We start from the raw sequence: 26,074 nt of genomic DNA on the forward strand, positions 1-26,074 counted from the left end.
ATGCAGATGATTTCGGGATCAGAGCGGCGATTGGCTAGAGAGACGAGCGTGTCACTCAGGCTCACGGGAGTAGGTAACTGTGTACCTGTCTGTCCCAAACAAACGCTTCTCATCACATCACTTCTTAATGTGACAAACAGCAGCAAACTTAGGAAATATTGGAGCAGTTTCACAGACGTAATATTTAAAAACCCCGCGGCCACTGACATGGTAGGATGATATGCAATTGTCTTGGTGTAGCAGTTAATTAAATCATGGTTGTTTGCGGGAGGAACGATATTTTGACCAAAGCAACTTCATTCTGACGACTGCCTTTTTATTTATTTAACTGGGGAGGAGGTTAGCCTACTTATAAAGATAAACGCATACAGTGTATGAAGCGATTAATGGGTAAATATGCTATTATTTGCGCTGTCCAAATAACAGGTAGAATTCAAATTAATCTGGAATTGAGAATTTAACTGTATAGCCTACTTCTCTGTCACGGGTGGGATGCTATTCACTGTAAATTAATAAAAACGAAATCCAGTGTGTTGCATGTTTGTAACAATGGCTTGACATTGGCTTCTAAACTTTATGAAGTATGCTCTCACTTACTATGTGCGTGCTTGCGTTGTCTGTCTGGGTGTCTGTGATACAGGTTAAGGATGACCATGAGAAGCAGCAGCAGGACTCCCATGTGGGCAGCAAAGATGAGAATTTTGACCGGGGGAACTGGACCAATAAGAGGGAATACATGTTGTCTATGATTGGCTATGCTGTGGGTCTGGGGAATGTATGGAGGTTCCCCTACCTGGCCTATAAGAATGGAGGAGGTAAGTGGACACACACACACACAAGTGGGTCTCGGTGCAGTTTAAGATTAGGGAGGATGATTTTTGAGAATGGCCTAATTTCTATTACAGCCTATTGGATGACTGTCATTCATACTCCATTTACCCAGCTCAATGTTTAGTCTACTACATGATACTTGAATTTGCCCAATACCCATCATGAGGTTGCTACAACCTAGCCTACGGAGGAAAGTTTATAACATAGGTACACAGGTTGAGAGCCAAATTTGACTAATCAAGGTGACGGATGGTGAAACATTCAATACCGCTTTGCACACTCTTGCCATCATCTAGCTGATCTAGGCTATAGTCACTAGTCCAAACAGTGGCAACACGGAACATCTAAAAGTAGAGTTTCTATTGGACAAATTCTGATAGTTTCTTCCCGTTTTGTTCCGTTTCCTTCTGTTTAAGAAATGTTTTGCAACAGAATGGGTGGAATGAATCCACCCCTGATCACCCGTTCACCTTCATAGCAGGCACATACAGCATCATCACTTTGCTTGTTGAATAATTCCTTCTCGGATCTACGTTCTCTCTCCTTTCACCTTTTCCCTTTGCTTGGTGTTAAGTGCACAACACAACAGCTGTCTGTGACCAGGTGAAAATATGTATCTAAGTCAAACCTTCATACCCTAACTGCTAACCACTGCACAGCCTACATCGAGTGCGGTTACATGCATACAATAATGCGACTATTGTGGATAGTCAGATTAATTTAAAAGTTTGATTTAAAAAGTTTACACGCTTTGCAAGAACAACGATTTGCCTAATAATCCTGTTTACATGGACACATCTGAAATCAGGCTACCTGATGGCACTCTGATAAATGCAAAAAATCGGTAATCAAAATAAACGTTCTACCACAGCTATTGGTAGAACGTTTATTACACAGCTGTTATGTTTGGGAAGCATATTTGATTTTGAGTTCGGACATGTAACGTTTTATGTGAAAACTACTTCTAAGACACACTACCGTTCAGAAGTTTGGGGTCACCTGTCCGTGTTTTTGAAAGAAAAGCAAAAACAAATTGGCCATTAAGATAACATCAAATTGATCAGAAATACAGTGTAGACATTTTTAATGTGGTAAATGACTATTGTATCTGGAAACGGCGGATTTTAATTATTATTATTATTTTACATTTTTAAATGGAATATCTACAGAGGCCAATTATCAGCAACCATCACTCCTGTGTTCCAATGGCACAATGTGTTAGCTAATCCAAGTGTCACGCCCTGGCCTTAGTATTATTTGTTTTATTTATTATTTTAGTTAGGTCAGGGTGTGACATGGGGTATGTGTGTATTTTGGGGTATTATATGGTAGAGGGGGTGTTGGTTGTAGTTTATGGTTTTGTGTTGAGTGTATGTGTCTAGCTGTGTCTATGTTGGGTGTAGTTGTCTAGGAAAGTCTATGGTGGCCGGAATGGGTTCTCAATTAGAGACAGCTGATTTCGGTTGTCTCTAATTGGGAGCCATATTTAAGGCTGCCATAGGCTTTAGCTGTTTGTGGGTCATTGTAGATGTTTATGTCGAACGTAAGTAGTTTGTGTGTGCACTTGCGTTTTAGGTTTCACGATCGTTTGTTGTTTTTGTTTTGTGTATAAGTGTTACGTGTTCATCTTCGTCGTTATATTAAAGAAGATGTATTCAAGTCATGTTGCGCCTTGGTCCTCTCTTTCACGTCAACACGATCGTGACACCAAGTTTAGCATTTTAAAAGGCTAATTGATCATTAGGAAACTCTTTTGCAATTATGTTAGCACAGCTGAAAACTTGTTCTGATTTAAAGAAGGAATAAAACTGGCCTTTTTTGGACTGCTTGAGTATCTGGAGCATCAGCATTTGTGGGTTCGATTACAGGCTCAAAATGGCTAGAAACAAAGAACTTTCTTCTTAAACTCAGTCTATTCTTGTTCTGAGAAATGAAGGCTATTCCATGTGAGAAATTGCCAAGAAACTGAAGATCTGGTCAGTGTTGTGTACTACTCCCTTCACAGAACAAAGCAAACTGTCTCTAACCAGAACAGTGAAGAGGCGACTCCAGGATGCTGACCTTCTAGGCAGAGTTCCTCTGTCCAGTGTCTGTGTTCTTTTGCCCATCTTAATCTTCAGTCTGAGATATGGCTTTTTCTTTGCAACTCTACCTAGAAGGCCAGCATCCCGGAGTCGCCTCTTCACTGTTGACGTTGAGACAGGAACACGACTTTCCCGAAGCGGATCCTCTGTTTTGTCCACCACCCAGGACAATGGATCAAAATAAGGCTCCCTAGATTTGATCAGCATATCAAATGCGCTACCCGGGCTGGACTAATTCTGGATCATTGTTACTCTAACTTCCATGACGCATACAAAGCCCTCCCTCGCCCTCCTTTCAGCAAATCTGACCACGACTCCATTTTGTTGCTCCCAGCCTATAGACAGAAACTTAAACAGGAAACGCCCGTGCTCAGGTCTGTTCAGCGCTGGTCCAACCAATCTGATTCCACTTTTCAAGATTGCTTTGATCACGTCAAACAACATTGATGTATATGCTGATTCGGTGAGCGAGTTTATTAGCAAGTGCATCGGTGATGTTGTACCCACGGCGACAATTAAAACCTTCCCCAACCAGAAACCGTGGATTGATGGCAGCATTCGAGCAAAACTGAAAGCGCGAACCACTGCTTTTAATCAGGGCAAGGCGGCTGGAAACATGACCGAATTCAAACAGTTTAGTTATTCCCTCCAAGAAAATCAAACAAGCTAAGCGTTAGCATAGAGACAAAGTAGAGTCGCAATTCAACGGCTCAGACACGAGAGGTATGTGGCAGGGTCTACAGTCAATCACGGACTACAAAAATAAAGCCAGCCCCGTCGCGGACCCCGATGTCTTGCTCCCAGGCAAACTAAACAACTTCTTTGCTCGCTTTGAGGACAATACAGTGCCACCGACACGGCCCGCTACCAAAACCTGCGGGCTCTCCTTCACCGCAGCCAACGTGAGTAAAACATTTAAACGTGTTTACCCTTGCAAGGCTGCCGGCCCAGACGGCATCCCTAGCCGCGTCCTCAGAGCATGCGCAGATCAGCTGGCTGGTGTGATTACGGACATATTCAATCAATCCCTATCCCAGTCTGCTGTTCCCACATGCTTCAGGACGGCCACCATTGTTCCTGTTCCCAAGAAAGCTAAGGTAACTGAGCTAAACGACTATCGCCCCGCAGCACTCACTTTCGTCATCATGAAGTGCTTTGAGAGACTAGTCAAGGACCATATCACCTCCACCCTACCTGACACCCTAGACCCACTCCAACTTGCTTACTGCCCCAATAGGTCCACAGACGGTGCAATCGCAATCACACTGCACACTGCCCTAACCAATCTGGACAAGAGGAATACCTATGTAAGAATGCTGTTCATTGACTACAGCTCAGCATTTAACACCATAGTACCCTCCAAACTCATCATTATGCTTCTGTATACTGTATACTTCTGGCCCTTCTTTGGATACTGTGTTAACAACCCTCCAGACGAGCTTCAATGCCATACAACTCTCCTTCCGTGGCCTCCAATTGCTCTTAAATACGAGTAAAACTAAATGCATGCTCTTCAACCGATCGCTGCCTGCACCTGCCCGCCTGTCCAACATCACTACTCTGGACAGCTCTGACTTAGAATATGTGGACAACTACAAATACCTAGGTGTCTGGTTAGACTGTAAACTCTCTTTCCAGACTCACATCAAACATCTCCAATCCAAAGATAAATCTAGAATTGGCTTCCTATTCCGCAACAAAGCATCCTTCACTCATGCTGCCAAACATACCCATGTAAAACTGACCAATCTACCAATCCTCGACTTCGGTGATGTCATTTACAAAATAGCCTCCAATACCCTACTCAATAAATTGGATGCAGTCTATCACAGTGCCATCCGTTTTGTCACCAAAGCCCCATATTCTACCCACCACTGCGACCTGTACGCTCTCGTTGGCTGGCCCTCGCTTCATACTCGTCGCAAAACCCACTAGCTCCAGGTCATCTACAAGACCCTGCTAGGTAAAGTCCCCCCTTATCTCAGCGTTCCAGCAGGTATATCTCTCTGGTCACCCCCAAAACCAATTCTTCCTTTGGCCACCTCTCCTTCCAGTTCTCTGCTGCCAATGACTGGAACGAACTACAAAAATCTCTGAAACTGGAAACACTTATCTCCCTCACTAGCTTTAAGCACCAACTGTCAGAGCAGCTCACAGATTACTGCACCTGTACATAGCCCATCTATAATTTAGCCCAAACAACTACCTCTTTCCCTACTGTATTTATTTATTTATTTTGCTCCTTTGCACCCCATTACTTCTATCTCTACTTTGCACATTCTTCCACTGCAAATCAACCATTCCAGTGTTTTACTTGCTATATTGTATTTACTTTGCCACCATGGCCTTTTTTGTCTACACCTCCCTTATCTCACCTCACTTGCTCACATTGTATATAGACTTATTTTTCTACTGTATTATTGACTGTATGTTTGTTTTACTCCATGTGTAACTCTGTGTTGTTGTATGTGTCGAACTGCTTTGCTTTATCTTGGCCAGGTCGCAATTGTAAATGAGAACTTGTTCTCAACTTGCCTTCCTGGTTAAATAAAGTTGAAATTAAAAATATTTAATTCAATTCAATTTAAAAAATGCTTGAGGCCCTGGGTTTCAACCCCGCCCTGTGCAACTGGGTTCTGGACTTTCTGATGGGCCGCCCCCAGGTGGTGAGTGTAGGTAACAATATATCCACCCCGCTGATCCTCAAAACTGGTGCACCACAGGGGTGCGTTCTCAGCCCTCTCCTGTACTCCCTGTTCCCCCATGACTGCGTGGCCATGTACGCCTCCAACTCAATCATCAAGTTTGCAGACGACAGTACAGTGGTAGGCTTCATTACCAACAACGACGAGACGGACTACAGGGAGGTGAGGGCCCTCGGAGTGTGGTGTCAGGACAATAATCTTACACTCAACATCAACAAAACAAAGGAGATGATCGTGGACTTCAGGAAACAGCAGAGGGAGCACCCCCCATCCACATCGACGGGACAGTAGTGGAGAAGGTGGAACGTTTTTAAGTTCCTCTGAATACACATCACGGACAAACTGAAATGGTCCACCCACACAGACAGCGTGGTGATCAGGAGGCGGAAGAAATTTGGCTTGTCACCAAAAACACAAACTTTTACAGAGGCACAATCAAGAGCATCCTGTCGGGCTGTATCACCGTGTGGTACGGCAACTGCTCCACCCACAACCGGAAGGCTCTCCAGAGGGTAGTGAGGTCTGCACAATGCATCACCGGGGACAAACTACCTGCCCTCCAGGACACCTACACCACCCGATGTCACAGGAAGGCAGAAAAGATCATCAAGGACAACAACCACCCGAGCCACTGCCTGCTCACCCCGCTATCATCCAGAAGGCGAGGTCAGTACAGGTGCATCAAAGCTGGGACCGAGAGACTAAAAAACAGCTTCTATCTCAAGACCATCAAGAATGTTATACAGCCATCACTAATATTGAGTGGCTGTTGCCAATATATTGACTCAAATCTCTAGCCACTTCAATAATAAAAACTGGATGTAATAAATGTATCACTAGTGACTTTAAACAATGCCACTTTATATAATGTTTACATTACTCATCTCATATGTATGTCCTGTATTCTATACCATCTGCTGCATCTTTCCTATGCCGTTCGGCCATCGCTCACCCATGTATTTATATGTACATATTCTCATTAATTCCTTTACACTTGTGTGTATAAGGTAGTTGTTGTGAAATTGTTAGATTACTTGTTAGATATTACTGCATGGTCGGAACAAGAAGCACAAGCATTTCGCTACACTCGCATTAACATCTGCTAACCATGTATATGTGACCAATAAAATTTGATTGGATTTGAGGGTACTATTTAATGAAGTTGCCAGTTGAGGACTTGTGAGGCATCTGTTTCTCAAGCTAGACACGAATGTACTTGTCCTCTTGCTCAGTTGTGCACCGGGGCCTCCCACTCTTTCTATTCTGGTTTGTCAGTTTGCGCTGTTCTGTGAAGGGCGTAGTACACAGCACTGAACCAGATCTTCAGTTTCTTGGCAATTTCTTGCATGGAATAGCCTTCAATTCTCAGAACAAGAACAGACTGAGTTTCAGAAGAAAGTTATTTGTTTCTGGCCATTTTGAGCCTGTAATCAAACCCACAAATGCTGATGCTCCAGATACTCCACGAGTCTAAAGACGGCCAGTTTTATTGCTTCTTTAGTCAGCACAAGTTCAGCTGGGCTAACATATTTGCAAAAGGGTTTTCTAATGATCAATTAGCCTTTTAAAATGATAAACTTGGATAAGCTAACACAATGTGCCATTGGAACACAGGAGTGATGGTTGCTGATAATGGGCCTATGTAGATATTCCATAAAAAATCTGCCGTTTCCAGCTACAATAGTCATTTACAACATAAAAAATGTCTACACTTTATTTCTGATCATTTTGATGTTATTTTAATGGACAAAATAAATTTGCTTTTCTTTCAAAAACAAGGACATTTCTAATTGACCCCAAACCTTTGAACAGTATTGTACATTGTTGCGCCCAACACACTTCACTCGCTCTAAAGAGGGCAGTGTGCTTGGCAGGTGCAAGCACACGCACAGAACCAATACACTTCTGGAATGCCTTTTTTTTTCTTTTTAAGATGTTTTTACATGTCCTACTCATTTCAAAGATTACTTAGCAAACCAGGAGTTTTAATCGGCATTTATTTACTTAGATTTTTACCTTACGCCGATTTAAGATAAGCAGAGTAAAGTTGTGTGTGTATATGAATATTGCATAATCTGCCTAGTGCCATAATCAGTTTAATATGAAATTATTAGTGTGCATGTAAACATACCATATTTCGTATTGTCATAGTCTACATAGCTAGGCCTACTAGAACTAATGCATTAGTAAACCCACAATCCAATCTATGTGTACAGCTAGCAGTTAGACTGGCAGGCACTGGCGGCAATACATTACTAAAACCGAAAGCTTACCTTGACTTGGAAGAGTTGCAGTGTTGGATTGCCTTAGCCAGCTGGCTAACATAAATGGCATTCCTCGCTGTTTGAGTCAGGTTGTTGAGTAAGCTAAATTAGCTGCCTTAGCTAGCTAAGTGAGTGAAAGGTAATGAACTGCTTATCCTTAATTTAAGAAATGAATTTGTTTAAAACTGTTCAACTATTGTCTTTCTGAGTCAACAACACACCACACTTGATGCACTGCTGTGCTAGCTAGCTAGCTGTAGCTTATGCTTTCACTACCAGATTAATTCTCTGATCTTTTGATTGGATGGACATGTCAATTCATGCTGCAAGAGCTCTGAGATTGGAGGACGTCCTCCGGAAGTCATCATAATTACTGTGTACGTCTATGGAAGTGGGTGAGAACCATGAGCCTCCTAGGTTTTGTATTGAAGTCAATGTACCCAGAGGAGGATGGAAAGTATATTTTTCCTCCACCTACACTATTATTCTACCCTAGAAGGTGCTGTTGATGCTACTGTAGACCCTCATTGCAAAACAGTGTTTTAATCATTTTGGTAACATTAATATATTTAGTATAGTTTTATCTTATGTTGACATTAGGTTTTTCTGAAATTCACTGAGTAGGATGGTCCTCCCCTTCATCTGAGAAGGAGCCTCCACTGACACACACATACACAGTGACCTAAGCTTGCTTAGTGTGCGCTAATGACACACCTGTTCAATAGTAACGCAATACCGTATAACGGGTCCCCAGTTGCATTCAGCCGTGTGCTGATTTCTTTTTTTTCTTTTTCCTTGAGCAGATGGTCGGGGGCCGGATTATAGTTATAAACTCAGCAAAAAAAAGAAACGTCCTCTCCCTATCAACTGCGTTTATTTTCAGCAAACTTAACATGTGTAAATATTTGTATGAACATACGATTCAACAACTGAGACAAACTGAACAAGTTCCACAGACATGTGACTAACAGAAATTGAATAATGTGACCCTGAACAAAGGGGGAGCTCAAAATCAAAAGTAACAGTCAGTATCTGGTGTGGCCACCAGCTGCATTAGGTACTGCAGTGCATCTGCTCCTCATGGACTGCACCAGATTTGCCAGTTCTTGCTGTGAGATGTTACCCCACTCTTCCACCAAGGCACCTGCAAGTTCCCGGACATTTCTGGGGGGGAATGGCCCTAGCCCTCACCCTCTGATCCAACAGGTCCCAGATGTGCTCAATGGGATTGAGATACAGGCTCTTCGCTGGCCATGGCAGAACACTGACATTCCTGTCTTACAGGAAATCACGCACAGAACAAGCAGTATGGCTGGTGGCATTGTCATGCTGGAGGGTCATGTCAGGATGAGCCTGCAGGAGGGTACCAAATGAGGGAGGAGGATGTCTTCCCTGTAATGCACAGCGTTGAGATTGCCTGCAATGACGACAAGCTCAGTCCGATGATGCTGTGACACACCGCCCCAGACCATGACGGACCCTCCACCTCCAAAATGATCCCGCTACAGAGTACAGGCCTTGGTGTAACGCTCATTCCTTTGATGATAAACGCAAATCCGACCATCACCCCTGGTGAGACAAAACCGCGACTCGTCAGTGAAGAGCACTTTTGCCAGTCCTGTCTGGTCCAGCGACGGTGGGTTTGTGCCCAATGGTGACGTTGTTGCCGGTGATGACTGGTGAGGACCTGCCTTACAACAGGCCTACAAGCCCTCAGTTCAGCCTCTCTGTCCGCAATAGGCTGAGTCTGAGCACTGATGGAGGGATTGTGCGTTCCTGGTGTAACTCGGGCAGTTGTTGCCATGCTGTACCGGTCCCGCAGGTGTGATGTTTGGATGTACCGATCCTGTGCAGGTGGTGTTACACATGGGAGACAGTGTTGTTACACTGTCTCCATGTAGCGCTGTCTTGGGCGTCTCACAGTGTGGACATTGCAATTTATTGCAATGTCTGACCACATTTGCAGTCCTCATGCCTCCTTGCAGCATGCCTAAGGCACATTCACGGAGATGAGCAGGGACCCTGGGTATCTTTCTTTTGGTATTTTTCAGAGTCAGTAGAAAGGCCACTTTGTGTCCTAAGTTTTCCGAACTGACCTTAATTGCCTACCGTCTGTAAACTGTTAGTGTCTTAACGACTGTTCCACAGGTGCATGTTCATTAATTGTTTATGGTTCATTGAACAAGCATTGGAAACAGTGTTTTAAACCATTTACAATGAAGATCTGTGAAGTTATTTGGATTTTTACGAATTATCTTTGAAAGACAGGGTCCTGAAAAAGGGAAGTTTCTTCTTTTGCTGAGTTTAAATTTGAACATTGCAAATTGACCGCAAAAATCCTAACCGATCACGTATTTGACAAAAACGGAATCATTTAAAACCTAGATAAGCTCACATGCCTCTATTTATGCGTGGGTTTACATGGCAACAGATTTCATAAATTAAAATCACTTGAAGCTTATTTCCTGGTGATTTTAGTCTTATGTCCCAAAATAATTTTATGTGTCAGAACTTGGGGGGCCAAATAAAATCACCTACTGGCCGACTTTGTCCCGCTATTTGGGAATCCTACCCTATAATCACTTATAATCTAGACCATGGCAGAACATTCTTAAAGATTCATTTCAGATTATTGGAGTTAAGCCCATATACGCTCCCACCATCCACTGGCTACCTCATATTCCTGCATTTGTTATTAGTGTCAAGTTTTCTGTCCTCTCTGTCTCTAGGTGCTTTCCTCATCCCGTATGTCATAATGCTGGCTGTTGCTGGTATACCTCTGTTCTTCCTGGAGAGTTCCTTTGGTCAGTTCTGCAGCCAAGGCCCTGTCAATGTGTGGCGGGCTCTGCCCATATTTCAGGGTAAGACTAACCCTTCTACCCCTAATTTACCACCTAAGCCCAAACCGGTCCCAATTCAATGTCTACCCATTACTCTTGGTCTCAACCCTTCGATGTTTGCAGATACAGTATGTAAGATATAAGCTATGTTTTTGGAACCTTCACCACTACACTGCTTATACCTAGCCAGACTCTTCAGATCTGCAGACATTGAAGGGTAAGGGCCAAAGGGAATGGTTAAGGAGTGAATTGGGACCAGCTGTATGACTTTTCTTTCCACTTCTAGGAACTCATCCATTCACTTCACCACTCAGACCTTTTGGGAGTGTTTGCTACTACTCTCTATTTGAATGTTGTGTGAGCAGCCAGCCCATTACACCACGGGATCAGCTTTATTGACCTTAGAAGACAATTGTCTCAAGTTTGTTTGAGCAGTGTATTAATGGTTAACCATATGACCTGAATCTAAACTCTATGTATGAGCTGGAGGAACTATCAGTCTAGCCCCAGGGCTAACCCTATAAGGTTGCTAGTCCATTTATTGTATGTACCCCTGAGCAAACCTATAACCCTACCAAGCCCAATGGGTTACTGTGTCACTCTGTCAGACTGGCCTCTAGCTGCTGAATGTGCCAAAACACAGAACACATTCATGGTGCGTATTGGACCAAGTCCTTCTCTACTGCTATTGGTTAGTTATAAAACTGTCAAGGGTAGTGTTTCCAAATCCTGGTTTTTGTTTTATACCCTAACACTACGCAACGCACCTGATTCATATTTGTTGTTTATTTCAATCCGGTGTGTAGTGCTAGGTCAAAAACAAAAATGTGCACCCCTTTTGGATCCCCAGAACCAGGATTAAGAAACACTGCTCTAGGATGTGCATGTAAGCAATTTCTTAGTAATACTTGTTTGTGAGCTGAAATAAAAGATCCTAGAAATGTTCCATAAGCACATCTAATTTTGTTATTATGTTTAGCACAAAGTTGTTTACATCCCCGTTAGTGATAATTTCTCCTTTGGCAAGATAATCCATCCACCTGATAAGTGTGGTATATCATTACACAGGTGAACTTTGTGCTGGGGACAAAAAGCCACAAATGTTTTGTCACATAACACAATGCCACAGATGGAGTGTTCAACTGGCATGCTGACTGCAGGAATGTCCACCAGAACTGTTGCCAGAGAATTTAATGTTTTAGAGAATTTGGCAGTACGTCCAACCGGCCTCACAACCGCAGACCGCCTGCAACCACGCCAGCCAAGGACCTCCACATCCGGCTTTTTCACTTCCACCCATACTGCTGATGAAACTGAGTTTGCACAAGTGAAGAATTTCAGCACAAATGTCAAACCGTGTCATGGAAGCTCATCAGCTTGCTCGTTGACTTTACTGTTGTTTGGCGTTTTAACCGACTTCAGTGGGCAAATGCTCATCTTCGATGGCAACTTGCACGCTGGAAAAGTGTGCTCTTCACGAATGATTCCCTGTTTCAACTGTACCGGGCACATGGTGATGAGTGCTTCTATACCTGCATTGCTTGCTGTTTGGGGTTTTAGCCTGGGTTTCTGTACAGCATTTTGAGATATCAGCTGATGTAAGAAGGGCTTTATAAATACATTTGATGAGTGTTGTGTGGTGGCAGGCATAAGGTACGGGCAACAAACACAATTGCATTTTATCAATGGCAATTTGAATGCACAGAGATTAAAATGAAATCACCCATTGATCATGTTTGGGATGCTCTGGATCGACATTTACGACAGCGTGTTCCAGTTCCCGCCAATATCCAGGAACTTCGCACAGCCATTGAAGAGGAGTGGGACAATATTCCACAGGCCACAATCAACAGCCTGATCAACTCTATACAAAGGAGATGTGTCGCACTGCATGAGGCAAATGGTGGTCACACCAGATACTGACTGGTTTTCTGATCCATGCACCTACTTTTTTTTTTTAAGGTATCTGTGACCAACAGATGCATATCTGTATTCCCTGTCATGTGAAATCCTTAGATTAGGGCCTAATGAATTTATTTAATGTGACTGAGTTTCTTATATGAACTGTAACCCAGCAGCATACCACCCTGCATACCACTGTTGGCTTGCTTCTGAAGCTACGCAGGGTTGGTCCTGGTCAGTCCCTGGATGGGAGACCAGATGCTGCTGGAAGTGGTGTTGGAGGGCCAGTAGGAGGCACTCTTTCCTCTGGTCTAAAAAATATCCCAATGCCCCAGGGCAGTGATTGGGGACACTGCCCTGTGTAGGGTGCCGTCTTTCGGATGGGACGTTAAACGGGTGTCCTGACTCTCTGAGGTCATTAAAGATCCCATGGCACTTATCGTAAGAGTAGGGGTGTTAACCCCGGTGTCCTGGCTAAATTCCCAATCTGGCCCTCAAACCATCATGGTCACCTAATAATCCCCAGTTTACAATTGGCTCATTCATCCACCTCCTCTCCCCTGTAACTATTCCCCAGGTCGTTGCTGCAAATGAGAACGTGTTCTCAGTCAACTTACCTGGTAAAATAACGGTAAAATAAAATAAAAATAAATTTAAAAAATCTTTGAATTGTGTATTTGTGGTCAGTGTAATTTTTGTACATTGCCACTGTAGTTATTCTTTCGCGTGCTTTGGCGGATACATCCTACCATAGAATGTCTCACGTATCATGTGTTCTCTGTTATGTCTTCCTTGGAAAAGATCATGTTTTCCTCAATGGAACTTCCTTGATTAGATAAATCTTAAGATGAGGAACTACAATGTGACCGGTTGACCAGTATACCAGGAAGCACTGGTTCTGGCTGTTTGCCTTCGGCTGAATCAGTATGTGATAAAGATGGAACTTCACAGAACTTGTCAATAAAGTGACTCCTATCAGGGATGGTGACGATTAAATCTATTCAGGAAGTGAATTGAAATTAAAATATTGAAGAATCCGCCTTGATTTACATCTAACTCAATTCCTGCTCCCTCTCTCCTTCTCTCCTCACTCTCCCTTTCCCTATCCTCTCCAGGTGTGGGTGTAGCTATGGTTTTGGTCAGTACGTTAGTAGGCATCTACTACAACGTCATCATTGCCTACAGTCTCTACTACATGTTTGCCTCATTCCAGTCCCCTCTGCCATGGAGTGACTGTTTCTACTGGTCCAACAGCAACTGTAGCCTCACACCTAGAGGTACCTGTTTTATAATGTAGTGTCACATCTAAAGATGTAGTGAAGTTTCCCTGTTGTACAGCTTTTACTCTTCTATCATGTTAATTAGGCTCCAAACAAAATAACCTTGACCAATATTTTCCATTATCTGACATTAATGTTTTCCATGATATGCTTTAATGAACATGACCTAGGTGAACCTGAACAGAGTGCCATGTAACTTTACCACTGACAATGGCTTCTGACCTCTATAGAAGTGTGCAACATTACCCTAGCTGCCAACTGGAGTGAACCAGTAATTGCAGCCAACATGACGCTGTGGGAGAATGAGACTTGCCCAATGGAAAACCTCATCAGCATCCCAGTACAGAGCCCCAGCGAACAGTATTGGGAGTGAGTAGCACACACACACTTTATTCTATTTGAATTTCACTCAGTTGAAAATACTTCAGAGGTCGCACAGGTTGTGTTGAATGCCAGGTTGTCTTTATAATGCTATGTTGAAACTGATCCTGTCTGTAAAATTGACCACCTTACAGTCAGACAATCTCTTTGTCTATCCCCAGCCTGGTGGCCTTACAAAGGTCTAGTGGTCTGGATGAGACCGGTCCGGTGGTCTGGCATCTGGCTCTCTGTCTGCTACTGGGATGGCTGCTCATCGCTGCTGCCCTTTACAAAGGCATCAAGTCTTCAGGGAAAGTCTGTATGACCCATTTCCTGTTTGTGTGTGTGATAGAGATGTGCGGGTTGACTCATAACCAACCCACAATCGCTGCGGTTATATCCACGAGGCGGGCAGGTTTAGGGTCATGAAATATTGAATAAAGGGAAAACGATACCTTTCATTATTTTAGGCTAGCTGGCATTAGTGCATAAGCTGTAGGGCCTAACTGTACGTGCACCAAATAGCTTACATGCCAGTCGCCAAATGCATTTGGAACGGGCAGGACAAGTTAACGTCGTTCCACGGAGGGGAAAAAAGGACAATGTCTGAGTTTAGAGAAAAGCTGCGAAATGGAGAGTTGAAAATAAAGACAAGGGAGGGCCAGAAAAGTCATATTTGAAGTGGTAAAAGAAGATGATAGCAGTGTTATGTGTGATTGTCAAATTTGTACAGTGCCTCACAGTCACAAGACAGGGACTTCAAATAGGCCTATGGCATGTCAAGGGAATTGTAGCCTGCTGTTGATGGGTTAAATGGAAAGTGAAATCTGGACACTGACTGTAGGTCTATAACCTCTCACTTAGCCTTAATATTAACTCCTGCAGAATTTAAGCATTTCTTGCAGTAAAATGATACAGCAAATGTAGGCAACATTTATACTCACAGGAGTGGAGAAATATGATTTCTTTCTTTCAGCATCTTGAGAGAATGCAAATCTGCAGTTAGATACTGTCTGTCGCGGTGCTATCTTTATCAGCATCATAAAAGCTGATAGTATTTCAACCACAAAATATGCATCCAAGCTGAACTGAAATCTTATCAGAAACACGTTGGGTTGTTTTCATAGCTTTCTATTTCCTTACAACCGGTCAAACTGATATTATTTGGAAATTTTACACATCTTTTCAGTTTTAGTTATTTGATTTTCTTGCTGGTCCCTAAATGTCTTTGCTCCATGGAAGTATCAGAGATGACTGAACTTTACCAATGTCAATTAGATTTTTGTAAGCAAGGGTTTATTTAGTCTTGGGCAACATAATGACAGAAGAGATGCTGCACATATCTAATTATAGACAAGTTGACTTACAAATAGCCTACCAAAACATTGGAAGTTACAAGCAAAAACATATCTGAAATCAGGCAAACTTTGTACCAAAAAAAAAACCTTACGGTAACCTACAACATTTTCTATATAGAGGGTTAGGGTCGGGTGCGGGCCTCCGATTTAAACTTATCACATATAGTCGGGTGGTTGTGGATGGGTTATTAGCAATTGCGGGCGAACAAAGAGCTGACCTGCTCACCACTAGTGTGTGAGTTGGTCCTGTCTTTCTAATGTGTGTCTTTCGGATGTGCGTGTGTCTCTAATATTTTTGTGTGTGTCTGTCCCCAGGTGGTGTATTTCACCGCTACGTTTCCCTATGTGGTGTTGCTGATCCTGCTGATCCGGGGAGTTACACTAGAGGGCGCCAGAGACGGGATCGAGTTCTACATTGGCTCCCAGTCCAACCTAACAAAACTGGGCGAGGCAGAGGTTAGAGCCTAACCTCTTACCTGTCAACTCAAAATACACATGCCTTACTGAAGTAACTAAATAGTAGGTCTTTCTGGCAGGTGTGGAGAGATGCAGCCACACAGATCTTCTATTCTCTGTCAGTAGCGTGGGGTGGTGTCACGGCCCTGTCTTCATATAACAAGTTCCACAACAATGTGTTCAAGGACGCACTGACCGTCTGCCTCACCAACTGTGGTACGACTCAAACACCACACACGCACCAGATGGATGCTAATGGTATCATAAAGAAGAAAATATACATTGAAGATCACTTTCAAGGTTTCATTGTGTTCCAGTACATTGTTTTTCCTTTCCTGTTTAATGTCACTCTATAGGTACCAGTGTGTTTGCAGGCTTCGCCATCTTCTCCATCTTAGGTCACATGGCTCATGTCTATGGAAAGCCTGTATCAGAGGTGGCCCAGGCAGGTGAGTAGTACACCACTGTACTGTGTTTAACTTTACCTTACTGACACAATATCCACTTAACAAACACTAACAAAGTGTGCGCATGCGTGTAGGTTTTGGCCTAGCATTTATTGCGTACCCTGATGCCCTGTCCAAGCTGCCCATTTCTCCTCTTTGGTCCATCCTCTTCTTCTTCATGCTGCTCACCCTTGGACTGGACTCGCAGTTCGCTGGCATAGGTCAGTCAGACAAACACACACCCATGCACATGGGACACACACACCAGGGTATTTCAGTTACTGCTAACTATTTGGGGTATTTCAATTACTTTCAAAAACATTTGGAAGTAAGTATTTAGATATTTTTTTATTTGAAAAGACCAGTAGTTGAATATTGGAATGTATTTGGAAATACACTTGGAAAGTTTTTGAAAATACTCATACACTACCATGGATTTAAAGATGCACTATGCAGAAATTGCACTGCCACTTCCTGACTGCTAAAATTTGAATAGTTCACCTAATTTCAGTTTGTGACAAAACAAGCAAGTATAGTGTAGAGTCATTGTAGCATCTAAAACGCTGTGAAATACACTGCTCCAAAAAATAAAGGGAACACTTAAACAACACAATGTAACTCCAAGTCAATCACACTTCTGTGAAATCAAACTGTCCACTTAGGAAGCAACACTGATTGACAATAAATTTCACATGCTGTTGTGCAAATGGAATAGACAAAAGGTGGAAATTATAGGCAATTAGCAAGACACCCCCCAAAAAGGAGTGATTCTGCAGGTGGTGACCACAGACCACTTCTCAGTTCCTATGCTTCCTGGCTGATGTTTTGGTCACTTTTGAATGCTGGCGGTGCTCTCACTCTAGTGGTAGCAGGAGACGTGGAGGAGGCCGTAGGAGGGCAACAACCCAGCAGCAGGACCGCTACCTCCGCCTTTGTGCAAGGAGGTGCACTGCCAGAGCCCTGCAAAATGACCTCCAGCAGGCCACAAATGTGCATGTGTCAGCATATGGTCTCACAAGGGGTCTGAGGATCTCATCTCGGTACCTATTGGCAGTCAGGCTACCTCTGGCGAGCACATGGAGGGCTGTGCGGCCCCACAAAGAAATGCCACCCCTCACCATGACTGACCCATCGCCAAACCGGTCATGCTGGAGGATGTTGCAGGCAGCAGAACGTTCTCCACGGCGTCTCCAGACTCTGTCACGTCTGTCACATGTGCTCATATGCTCAGTGTGAACCTGCTTTCATCTGTGAAGAGCACAGGGCGCCAGTGGCGAATTTGCCAATCTTGGTGTTCTCTGGCAAATGCCAAACGTCCTGCACGGGGTTGGGCTGTAAGCACAACCCCCACCTGTGGACGTCGGGCCCTCATACCACCCTCATGGAGTCTGTTTCTGACCGTTTGAGCAGACACATGCACATTTGTGGCCTGCTGGAGGTCATTTTGCAGGGCGCTGGCAGTGCACCTCCTTGCATAAAGGCGGAGGTAGCAGTCCTGCTGCTGGGTTGTTGCCCTCCTATGTTCTCCTCCACGTCTCCTGATGTACTGGCCTGTCTCCTGGTAGCGCCTCCATGCTCTGGACACTACGCTGACAGACACAGCAAACCTTTTTGCCACAGCTCGCATTGATGTGCCATCCTGGATGAACTGCACTACCTGAGCCACTTGTGTGGGTTGTAGACTCCGTCTCATGCTACCACTAGAGTGAGAGCACCACCAGCATTCAAAAGTGACCAAAACATCAGCCAGGAAGCATAGGAACTGAGAAGTGGTCTGTGGTCACCACCTGCAGAATCACTCCTTTTTTGCGGGTGTCTTGCTAATTGCCTATAATTTCCACCTTTTGTCTATTCCATTTGCACAACAGCATGTGAAATTTATTGTCAATCAGTGTTGCTTCCTAATTGGACAGTTTGATTTCACAGAAGTGTGATTGACTTGGAGTTACATTGTGTTGTTTAAGTGTTCCCTTTATTTTTTGGAGCAGTGTATATTTTCCATAACAAAAATATATTTTCAGCCGTTTGACGTTGGTGTACAAAATACTAAAATACTAAAATGCACAGAAAAATAAGTATTTAAACAACAAATAATAAAATGTGCATGCATTTTAACCCAGGGCTGAGATATATATATATATATATATATATATATATATATATATATATATATATATATATATATATATATATATATATATATATATATATATACATATATATATATATATATATACGGGACAAGTGAAAAGTTTGTGTAGGAATCGTGTAGTAACCAAAAAAGTGTTAAACAAAAAATATATTTGAGATATTTCAAAAGTAGCCACCATTTGCATTCATGACAGCTTTGCACACTCTTGACATTCTCTCCACCAGCTTCAGGAGGTTGTCACCTGGAATACTTAAGACCCACCCATAAGACCAATCAGTCTTGAAGGAGTTCCCACATTTGCTTAGCTCTTGTTGGCTGCTTTTCCTTCACTCTACGGTCCAACTCATCCCAAACCATCTCAATTGGGTTGAGGTCGGGGGATTGTGGAGGCCAGGTCATCTGATGCAGCACTCCATCACTCTCCTTCTTGGTCAAATAGCCCTTACACAGCCTGGAGGTCTGTTGGGTCATTGTCCTGTTGAAAAACAAATGATGGTACCACTAAGCGCAAACCTGATGGGATGGTGTATCGCTGCAGAATGCTGTGGTAGCCATGCTGGTTAAGTGTGCCTTGAATTCTAAATAAATCAGTGTCACAAGCAAAGCACCATCACACCACCACCTCCATGCTTCACGGTGGGAACCACACATGCGGAGATCATCCGTTCACCTACTCTGCGTCTCAAAGACATGGCAGTTGGAATCAAAAATCTCCAATTTGGACTTATCAGACTAAAGGACAGATTTCCACCGGTCTAATGTCAATTGCTTGTATTTCTTGGCCCAAGCAAGTCTCTTTTTCTTATTGGTGTTCTTTAGTAGTGGTTTCTTTGCAGCAATTCAACCACAAAGGCCTGATTCACACAGTCTCCTCTGAATAGTAGATGTCTGTTACTTGAAGCATTTATTTGGGCTGGTTACTAATGAACTTATTCTCTGCAGCAGAGGTAACTCCGTGTCTTCCTTTCCTGGGGCGGTCCTCATGAGAGCCAGTTTCATCATAGCGCTTGATGGATTTGTGACTACACTTGAAGAAACTTTCAAAGTTCTTAATATTCCGTATTGACTGACCATCATGTGTTAAAGTTATGATAGACTGTTTCTCTTTGCTTATTTGAGCTGTTCTTGCCATGATATGGACTTGGTATTTTACCAAATAGGGCTTTCTTCTGTAAACCACCCCTACCATGTCACAACACAACTGATTGGCTCAAATGCATTAAGAAGGAAAGAAATTCAACAAATTCACTTTTAACAAGGCACACCTGTTAATTGAAATGTATTCCAGGTGACTACCTCATGAAGCTGGTTTAGAGAATGCCAAGAGTGTGCAAGGGTAGATACTTTGAAGAATCTCAAGTGTGAAATATATTTGGATTTGTTTAACCCTATTTGTTTGGTTACTACATGATTCCATATGTGTTATTACTTAGGTTTGATGTATTTTACAATGTAGAAAATAATTAAAAATACAGAAGCCCTTGAGTGAGTGTCCAAACTTTTGACTGGTACTGTAATTATTCAGACTCTTTACTCAGGACTTTGTTGAAGCACCTTTGGCAGTGAATACAGCCTCAAATATTCTTGGAGTATAACGCTACAAGGTTGGCACACCTGTATTTGGGGAGTTTCTCCCATTCTACTCTGCAGATCCTTTCATGCTCTGTCAGGTTGGATGGGGAGCGTTGCTGCACAGATATTTTCAGGTCTCTCCAGAGATGTTCCATCATGTTCAAGTCCGGGCTCTGGCAGAGCCACTCAAGAATATTCAGAGACGTGTGCCAAAGTCGCTCCTGCTTTGTCTTGGCTGTGTGCTTAAGGTCGTTGTCCTGTTGGAAGGTGAAACTTTGCCCCAATCTGAGGTCCTGATCGCTCTACAGCAGGTTTTCATCAAGGATCTCTCTGTACTTTGCTCTGTTCAGGTGAGACTTGAAATTGAGCTCAGGCGCATCCTCTTTCCATTGATCATCCTTGATGTTTCCACAACTTGATTTGGAGTCCACCTGTGGTAAATTTAATTGATTGGACATGATTTGGAAAGGCGCACACGCCTGTTATGTAAGGTCTCACAGTTGACAGTGCATGTCAGAGCATAAACCAAGCCATGAGGTTGAAGGAATTGTCCGTAGAGATCTGAGACAGGATTGTGTCGTGGCACAGATCTGGGGAAGGGTAGCAAAACCTTCCTGCAGCATTGAAGGTCCCCAACAACACAGTGGCCTCCATGATTCTTAAGTGGAAGAAGTTTGGGACCACCAAGATTCTTCCCGAGAGCTGGCCGCATGGCAAAACTGAGCCATCGGGGGAGAAGGGCCTTGGAGGTGACCAAGAACCCGATGGTCACTCTGACAGAGCCCCGGAGTTCATCTGTGGAGATGGGAGAACCTTCCAGAACGACAACATCTCTACAGCACCACCAATCAGGCCTTTATGGTAGAGTGGCCAGACGGAAGCCACTCCTCAGTGAAAGGCCTCCCGGGTGGCGCAGTGGTGTAGGGCACTGCATCGCAGTTCTAGCTGCGCCACCAGAGTCTCTGGGTTCGCGCCCAGGCTGGGCTGGGTTCGCGCCCAGGCTCTGTCGCAGCCGGCCGCAACCGGGAGGTCCGTGGGGCGACGCACAATTGGCATAGCGTCGTCCGGGTTAGGGAGGGTTTGGCCGGTAGGGATATCCTTGTCTCAGTATGTAAAAAAAAAAAAAGTTATAAAATGTATGCACTCTACTGTAAGTCGCTCTGGATAAAAGCGTCTGCTAAATGACTAAAATGTAAATGTAAAGGCGCCTGACAGCTCAATTGTAATTATCCAAAAGGCACCTAAAGGACTCTCAGACCATGAGAAACAAGATTCCTTGGTCTGACGAAACCAAGATTGAACTCTTTGGCCTGAATGCCAAATGTCACGTCTGGAGGAAATCTGGCAGTATCATGCTGTGTGAATTTTTTTGTTTTTTTCTCAGCAGTAGGACTGGGAAACTAGTCAAGATCGAGGGAAAGATAAACACTGGAAAGTGCATATATCCTTGCTGAAAACCTGCTCAGGACTTCAGAATGGGGAGAAGGTTCACCTTCCAACATAACAACTCTAATTACACAGCCAAGACAACGCAGGAGTGGCTTCGGGACAAGTCTCTGAATGTCCTTGAGTGGCCCAGCCAGACCCCGGACTTGAACCCGATCTCTGGAGAGACCAGAAAATAGCTGTGCAGCGACGCTCCCCATCCAACCTTACAGAGCTTGAGAGGATCTGCAGAGTAAAATGGGAGAAACTCCCTAAATACAGGTGTGCCAAGCTTGTAGTATCATAGTCAAGAAGACTCAAGGCTGTAATCGCTGCCAACGGTGCTTCAACGAAGTACTGAGTTAAGGGTCTGAATACATGTGAAAATAGGATATTTCAGGTTACATTTGTTTATAAATGTGTTCAAATAAACTGTTTGTGCTTTGTCGTTATGGGGTATTGTGTAGATTGATGGGGAAAAAAGTTTTGATCCATTTTAGAATAAGGCTGTACCGTGAAATAGTAAAGGGGTCTGAATACTTTCCGAAGGCATTGTGTGTGTGTGTGTGTGTGTGTGTGTGTACAAACACACACACTACTAACTAGACCTGGACAGTGACCTCTTTCCGTGTTCCCTTAGAGGTCATCTCCACCTGCCTACAGGATGCCTTCCCTGAAAGGTTCAAATCAAAACGCTCTATCATCTCTGTGGGAACCTGTGCCATCCTTTTCCTGCTCGGCCTGCCGTGCGTAACCCAGGTAAGTCCTTAGTTACCATAACTAAAATAGGTCCTTAGATACCATAATTTCGTTCACATTAATTTATTGTGAGTGCGTGTGATTACTGTGTGTGTGTGTGTCACTCCAGGCAGGGATATATTGGGTGACTCTGATGGATCAGTTCTGTGCTGGCTTTGTTCTACTGATCGCTGCTCTGCTGGAGCTTGTTGGGGTATTCTACTTCTATGGTAAATGGAAGTATATTACATGTTATAGCTACATCTACAGCATATATTATGTGATGGGTACATGTAGAGGATATTTTATGTTATAGCTACATATACTGAGTATACCAAACATTTAGGGTGCCCCCCCCCCCGGTTTTCCCCCTCAGAACAGCCTCAATTCATTGGGGCACAGACTCTACAAGGTGTCGAAAGCGGTCCACATGGATGCTGCCCCATGTTCATTCCAATGCCTCCCACAGTTGTCAAGTTGGCTAGTTATCCTTTGGGCGGTGGATGAAACCCCAGCAGCATTGCAGTTATTGACACAAACCAGTGCGCCTGGCACCTACTACCATACCCTGTTCAACGGCACTTCAATATTTTGTCTTGCCCATTCACCCTCTGAATGGCACACATACACAATCATGTCTCAAGGCTTAAAAATCCTTAATCCTGTCTCTTCACCTTCATCTATACTGATTTTGAAGTGGATTTAACAAGTGACATCAATGAGGGATCATAGTTTTCACCTGGATTAACCTGGTCAGTAGAAAGAGCAGGTGTTCTCAATGTTTTTTATACTCAGTGTATATATTGCATGTTATGTTATAGCTATATACAATATAGTACATTTTATAGAGTATGGCACATTCTGTGTTTGTTTGAAGGAGGAAATCGTTTCATTAAGGACATAGAGATGATGATTGGGACGAGGAGCTCTCTCTTCTGGCTGTGGTGGAGAGCATGCTGGTTTTTCATTACTCCTGCTGTCATCACTGTGAGTACTCTCTGTCTTTCTCTTTAACTTAGATTCTATCCTACCTGGCTCTCTGTTCCAGGGTCCTCATTTCTTTAACCCCTTTTTTCTGGCACGCATACACACTTCTCTAATGCCTGTGTGTGTTGTGTAGGTGATCTTGGTGTGGTCGTTGTTGACTTTCCGTCCGCCATCCTACGGTATGGTGCAGTACCCTGTGTGGGGCGTGGCTCTGGGATGGTGTATGATCGCCTTCTGTCTCATCTGGATACCCCTCGTCGCCATCTGGAAAATACTCTGTGCCCAAGGAAACCCTTGGCAGGTAGGTGTGTCTGGCAGAGATGTGGATGCTTAGGACTTCTGAGAGTGTTTGGAACTTCTCCTGGAATTGTCAATCCATTTCTAGCCAGGTATCAAACCCAGGTCCTGGAAAGTTCAGGTCAAAATGCATGCAGTATATCAAATCAAACTCTCCAAATACAGGTGTGCCAAGTTTGTAGTGTCATACCCAAGAAGACTCTAGGCTGTAATTGCTGCCAAAGTTGCTTCAACTAAGTACTGCGTAAATGGTCTGAATACTTATGTAAATGTGACATTTCTGTTTTTTTTATTTGAATACATTTGCAAAAATTAATACGAACCTGTTTTTTTTTTCTTTCTTAGTGATTACAGGGTATTATGTTTAGATTGAGGGATTAAAACAAATTCAATTTTAGAAGGCTGTAACGTAACAATGTGGAAAGTAAAGAGTTCTGAATTCTTTCCTAATGCCCTGTATACAGGGTGTGCCAGTACCAAGTCGATGTGCACAGGTAATTGAGGTTGCTATGTACATGTATGTAGGGGTAAAGTGACTAGGCAACAGGATAGATAATAGACAGTAGCGCGTGTGTGTGGCATGTTATGAGGTGTAGATTCAGGCTGAGGGTCAGCATCAGATATGTCATGATTAATTTCTTCCCCACCATCTGAGTCGTTTTCATTCAGATCTTGTAGCAGCGTTAACGCAGCATGTGCATCCAATCGTCTTGGTCTTCTTGCCATTGTAAATTACGCACGATCTCACTGTGTACTCCAGGTAGGCCAGAGTAGACTGCTAAGACTGCTTGGATTCAGTGGACTGATATAAGGTACTTTTTTTATTTTTTATTTCACCTTTATTTAACCAGGTAGGCAAATTGAGAACACGTTCTCATTTACAATTGCGACCTGGCCAAGATAAAGCAAAGCAGTTCGACACATACAACAACACATAGTTACACATGGAGTAAAACAAACATACAGTCAATAATACAGTGAAAAATAAGTCTATATACAATGTGAGCAAGTGAGGTGAGATAAGAGAGGTGAAGGCAAACAAAATATATATATAAATAAATAAAAATATAAAAAAGGCCATGGTGGCGATGTAAATACAATATAGCAAGTAAAAATACTGGAATGGTTGGTTTGCAGTGGAAGAATGTGCAAAGTAGAGATAGAAATAATGGGGTGCAAAGGAGCAAAATAAATAAATAAATACAGTAGGTAAAGAGGTAGTTGTTTGGGCTAAATTATAGATGGGCTATGTACAGGTGCAGTAATCTATGAGCTGCTCTGACAGCTGGTGCTTAAAGCTAGTGAGGGAGATAAGTGTTTCCAGTTTCAGAGTTTCCAGTTTACATACCATATTGAGATTATAATTAGAATATACCAATGCAATAGAATGGCCCACCCTGTTCTTAATTATGCATTATTCGCTTCCTCTCGCTCATCAACACACCCTTTCTCCCCATCATAACTTACTGCAAAACCATAAGAAAAATGACATTCCCTTCTAAAACTGGTTACAACTCCAGTTCTGTTTGCGATATTAAGATTCTAACAACTGCAGTGTGTAATATAGACTTATTTAGTAAAAATCAAGGACGGCGGGGGGCTTGACTTAAATGGTGGAGTAATAAAAAAGAATAAAATGGAGCCAATGTTACTTCTTTAGCATTTCTAGTGTTAATGTCTCCCTACTAAATTCTGCCTGTGTCTCTCCAAGCATCCTCTCTATTACAGTGCATTGTGTCTCTGTCTGCAGCGTATGTGTGCTGTGTGTTCTCCTGTGGAGGGTTGGGGTCCATACTTGGAGGTCCACCGGCAAGAGCGTTATGCAGACGGACAACGGTACTATAGGAAGAACTCTCTCCACCTGCCAGACAACAATGTAAACCACATCTCCAACCACCTCACACGCCTCTAACCCCCTGGGGGGTGTGTGTGTGTGTGGTGTCAACATTTGTTATCACCACTTTTCATGCTATTTTTATAAGCGTTGTATACCACTCTCTGATCACAATGATTAATGCTTAGTTTCACTTTGCACTGTGGTGTGGTCAGTTTTTTAGTTCATAACGTCACAGATTTTAAATGTTTTTTTTGTGTACATGTTTTCTACGTGTTAAATGTCAATGCCTTAACTTAAACTGACATGTTAATGACCACTTAGTCTAAGCTCTGTGTGCTTTGTATTGTGTCTGTCAGCCTGGTAACGTTTGACCGCAATAAAGGACTACTCTCTCTGCTATTCGCTGTTTGTTAAATGGATTCTATTGAAACTAAACTGACAGAGGGTGTTTGAGGCAATCCGTTTGAGCAAGGTTGGCCGTCATTGTAAATAAGAATTTGTTCTTGACTTGTCTAGTTGAATAGTTAAACTTTTTTTATT

General features: G+C 43.2%; 1 protein-coding gene across 1 annotated transcript; it reads left to right on the forward strand.

Moving 5' to 3' along the window:
• Positions 1-25,609, forward strand: slc6a14 (solute carrier family 6 member 14). The gene is made up of 15 exons (XM_055870211.1): positions 1-210; positions 641-815; positions 10,614-10,745; positions 13,742-13,903; positions 14,137-14,275; positions 14,449-14,581; positions 15,940-16,080; positions 16,161-16,296; positions 16,437-16,529; positions 16,622-16,747; positions 22,316-22,434; positions 22,544-22,643; positions 23,291-23,400; positions 23,534-23,701; positions 25,448-25,609. Exons 1-15 carry the CDS (start codon positions 1-3, stop codon positions 25,607-25,609), a joined length of 2,106 nt encoding a protein of 701 aa, XP_055726186.1.
• The last annotated feature ends 465 nt before the right edge of the window (positions 25,610-26,074 follow it).

The sequence above is a fragment of the Salvelinus fontinalis genome, chromosome 18, assembly GCF_029448725.1.
Source record: "Salvelinus fontinalis isolate EN_2023a chromosome 18, ASM2944872v1, whole genome shotgun sequence".
Classification (NCBI taxonomy): domain Eukaryota; kingdom Metazoa; phylum Chordata; class Actinopteri; order Salmoniformes; family Salmonidae; genus Salvelinus; species Salvelinus fontinalis.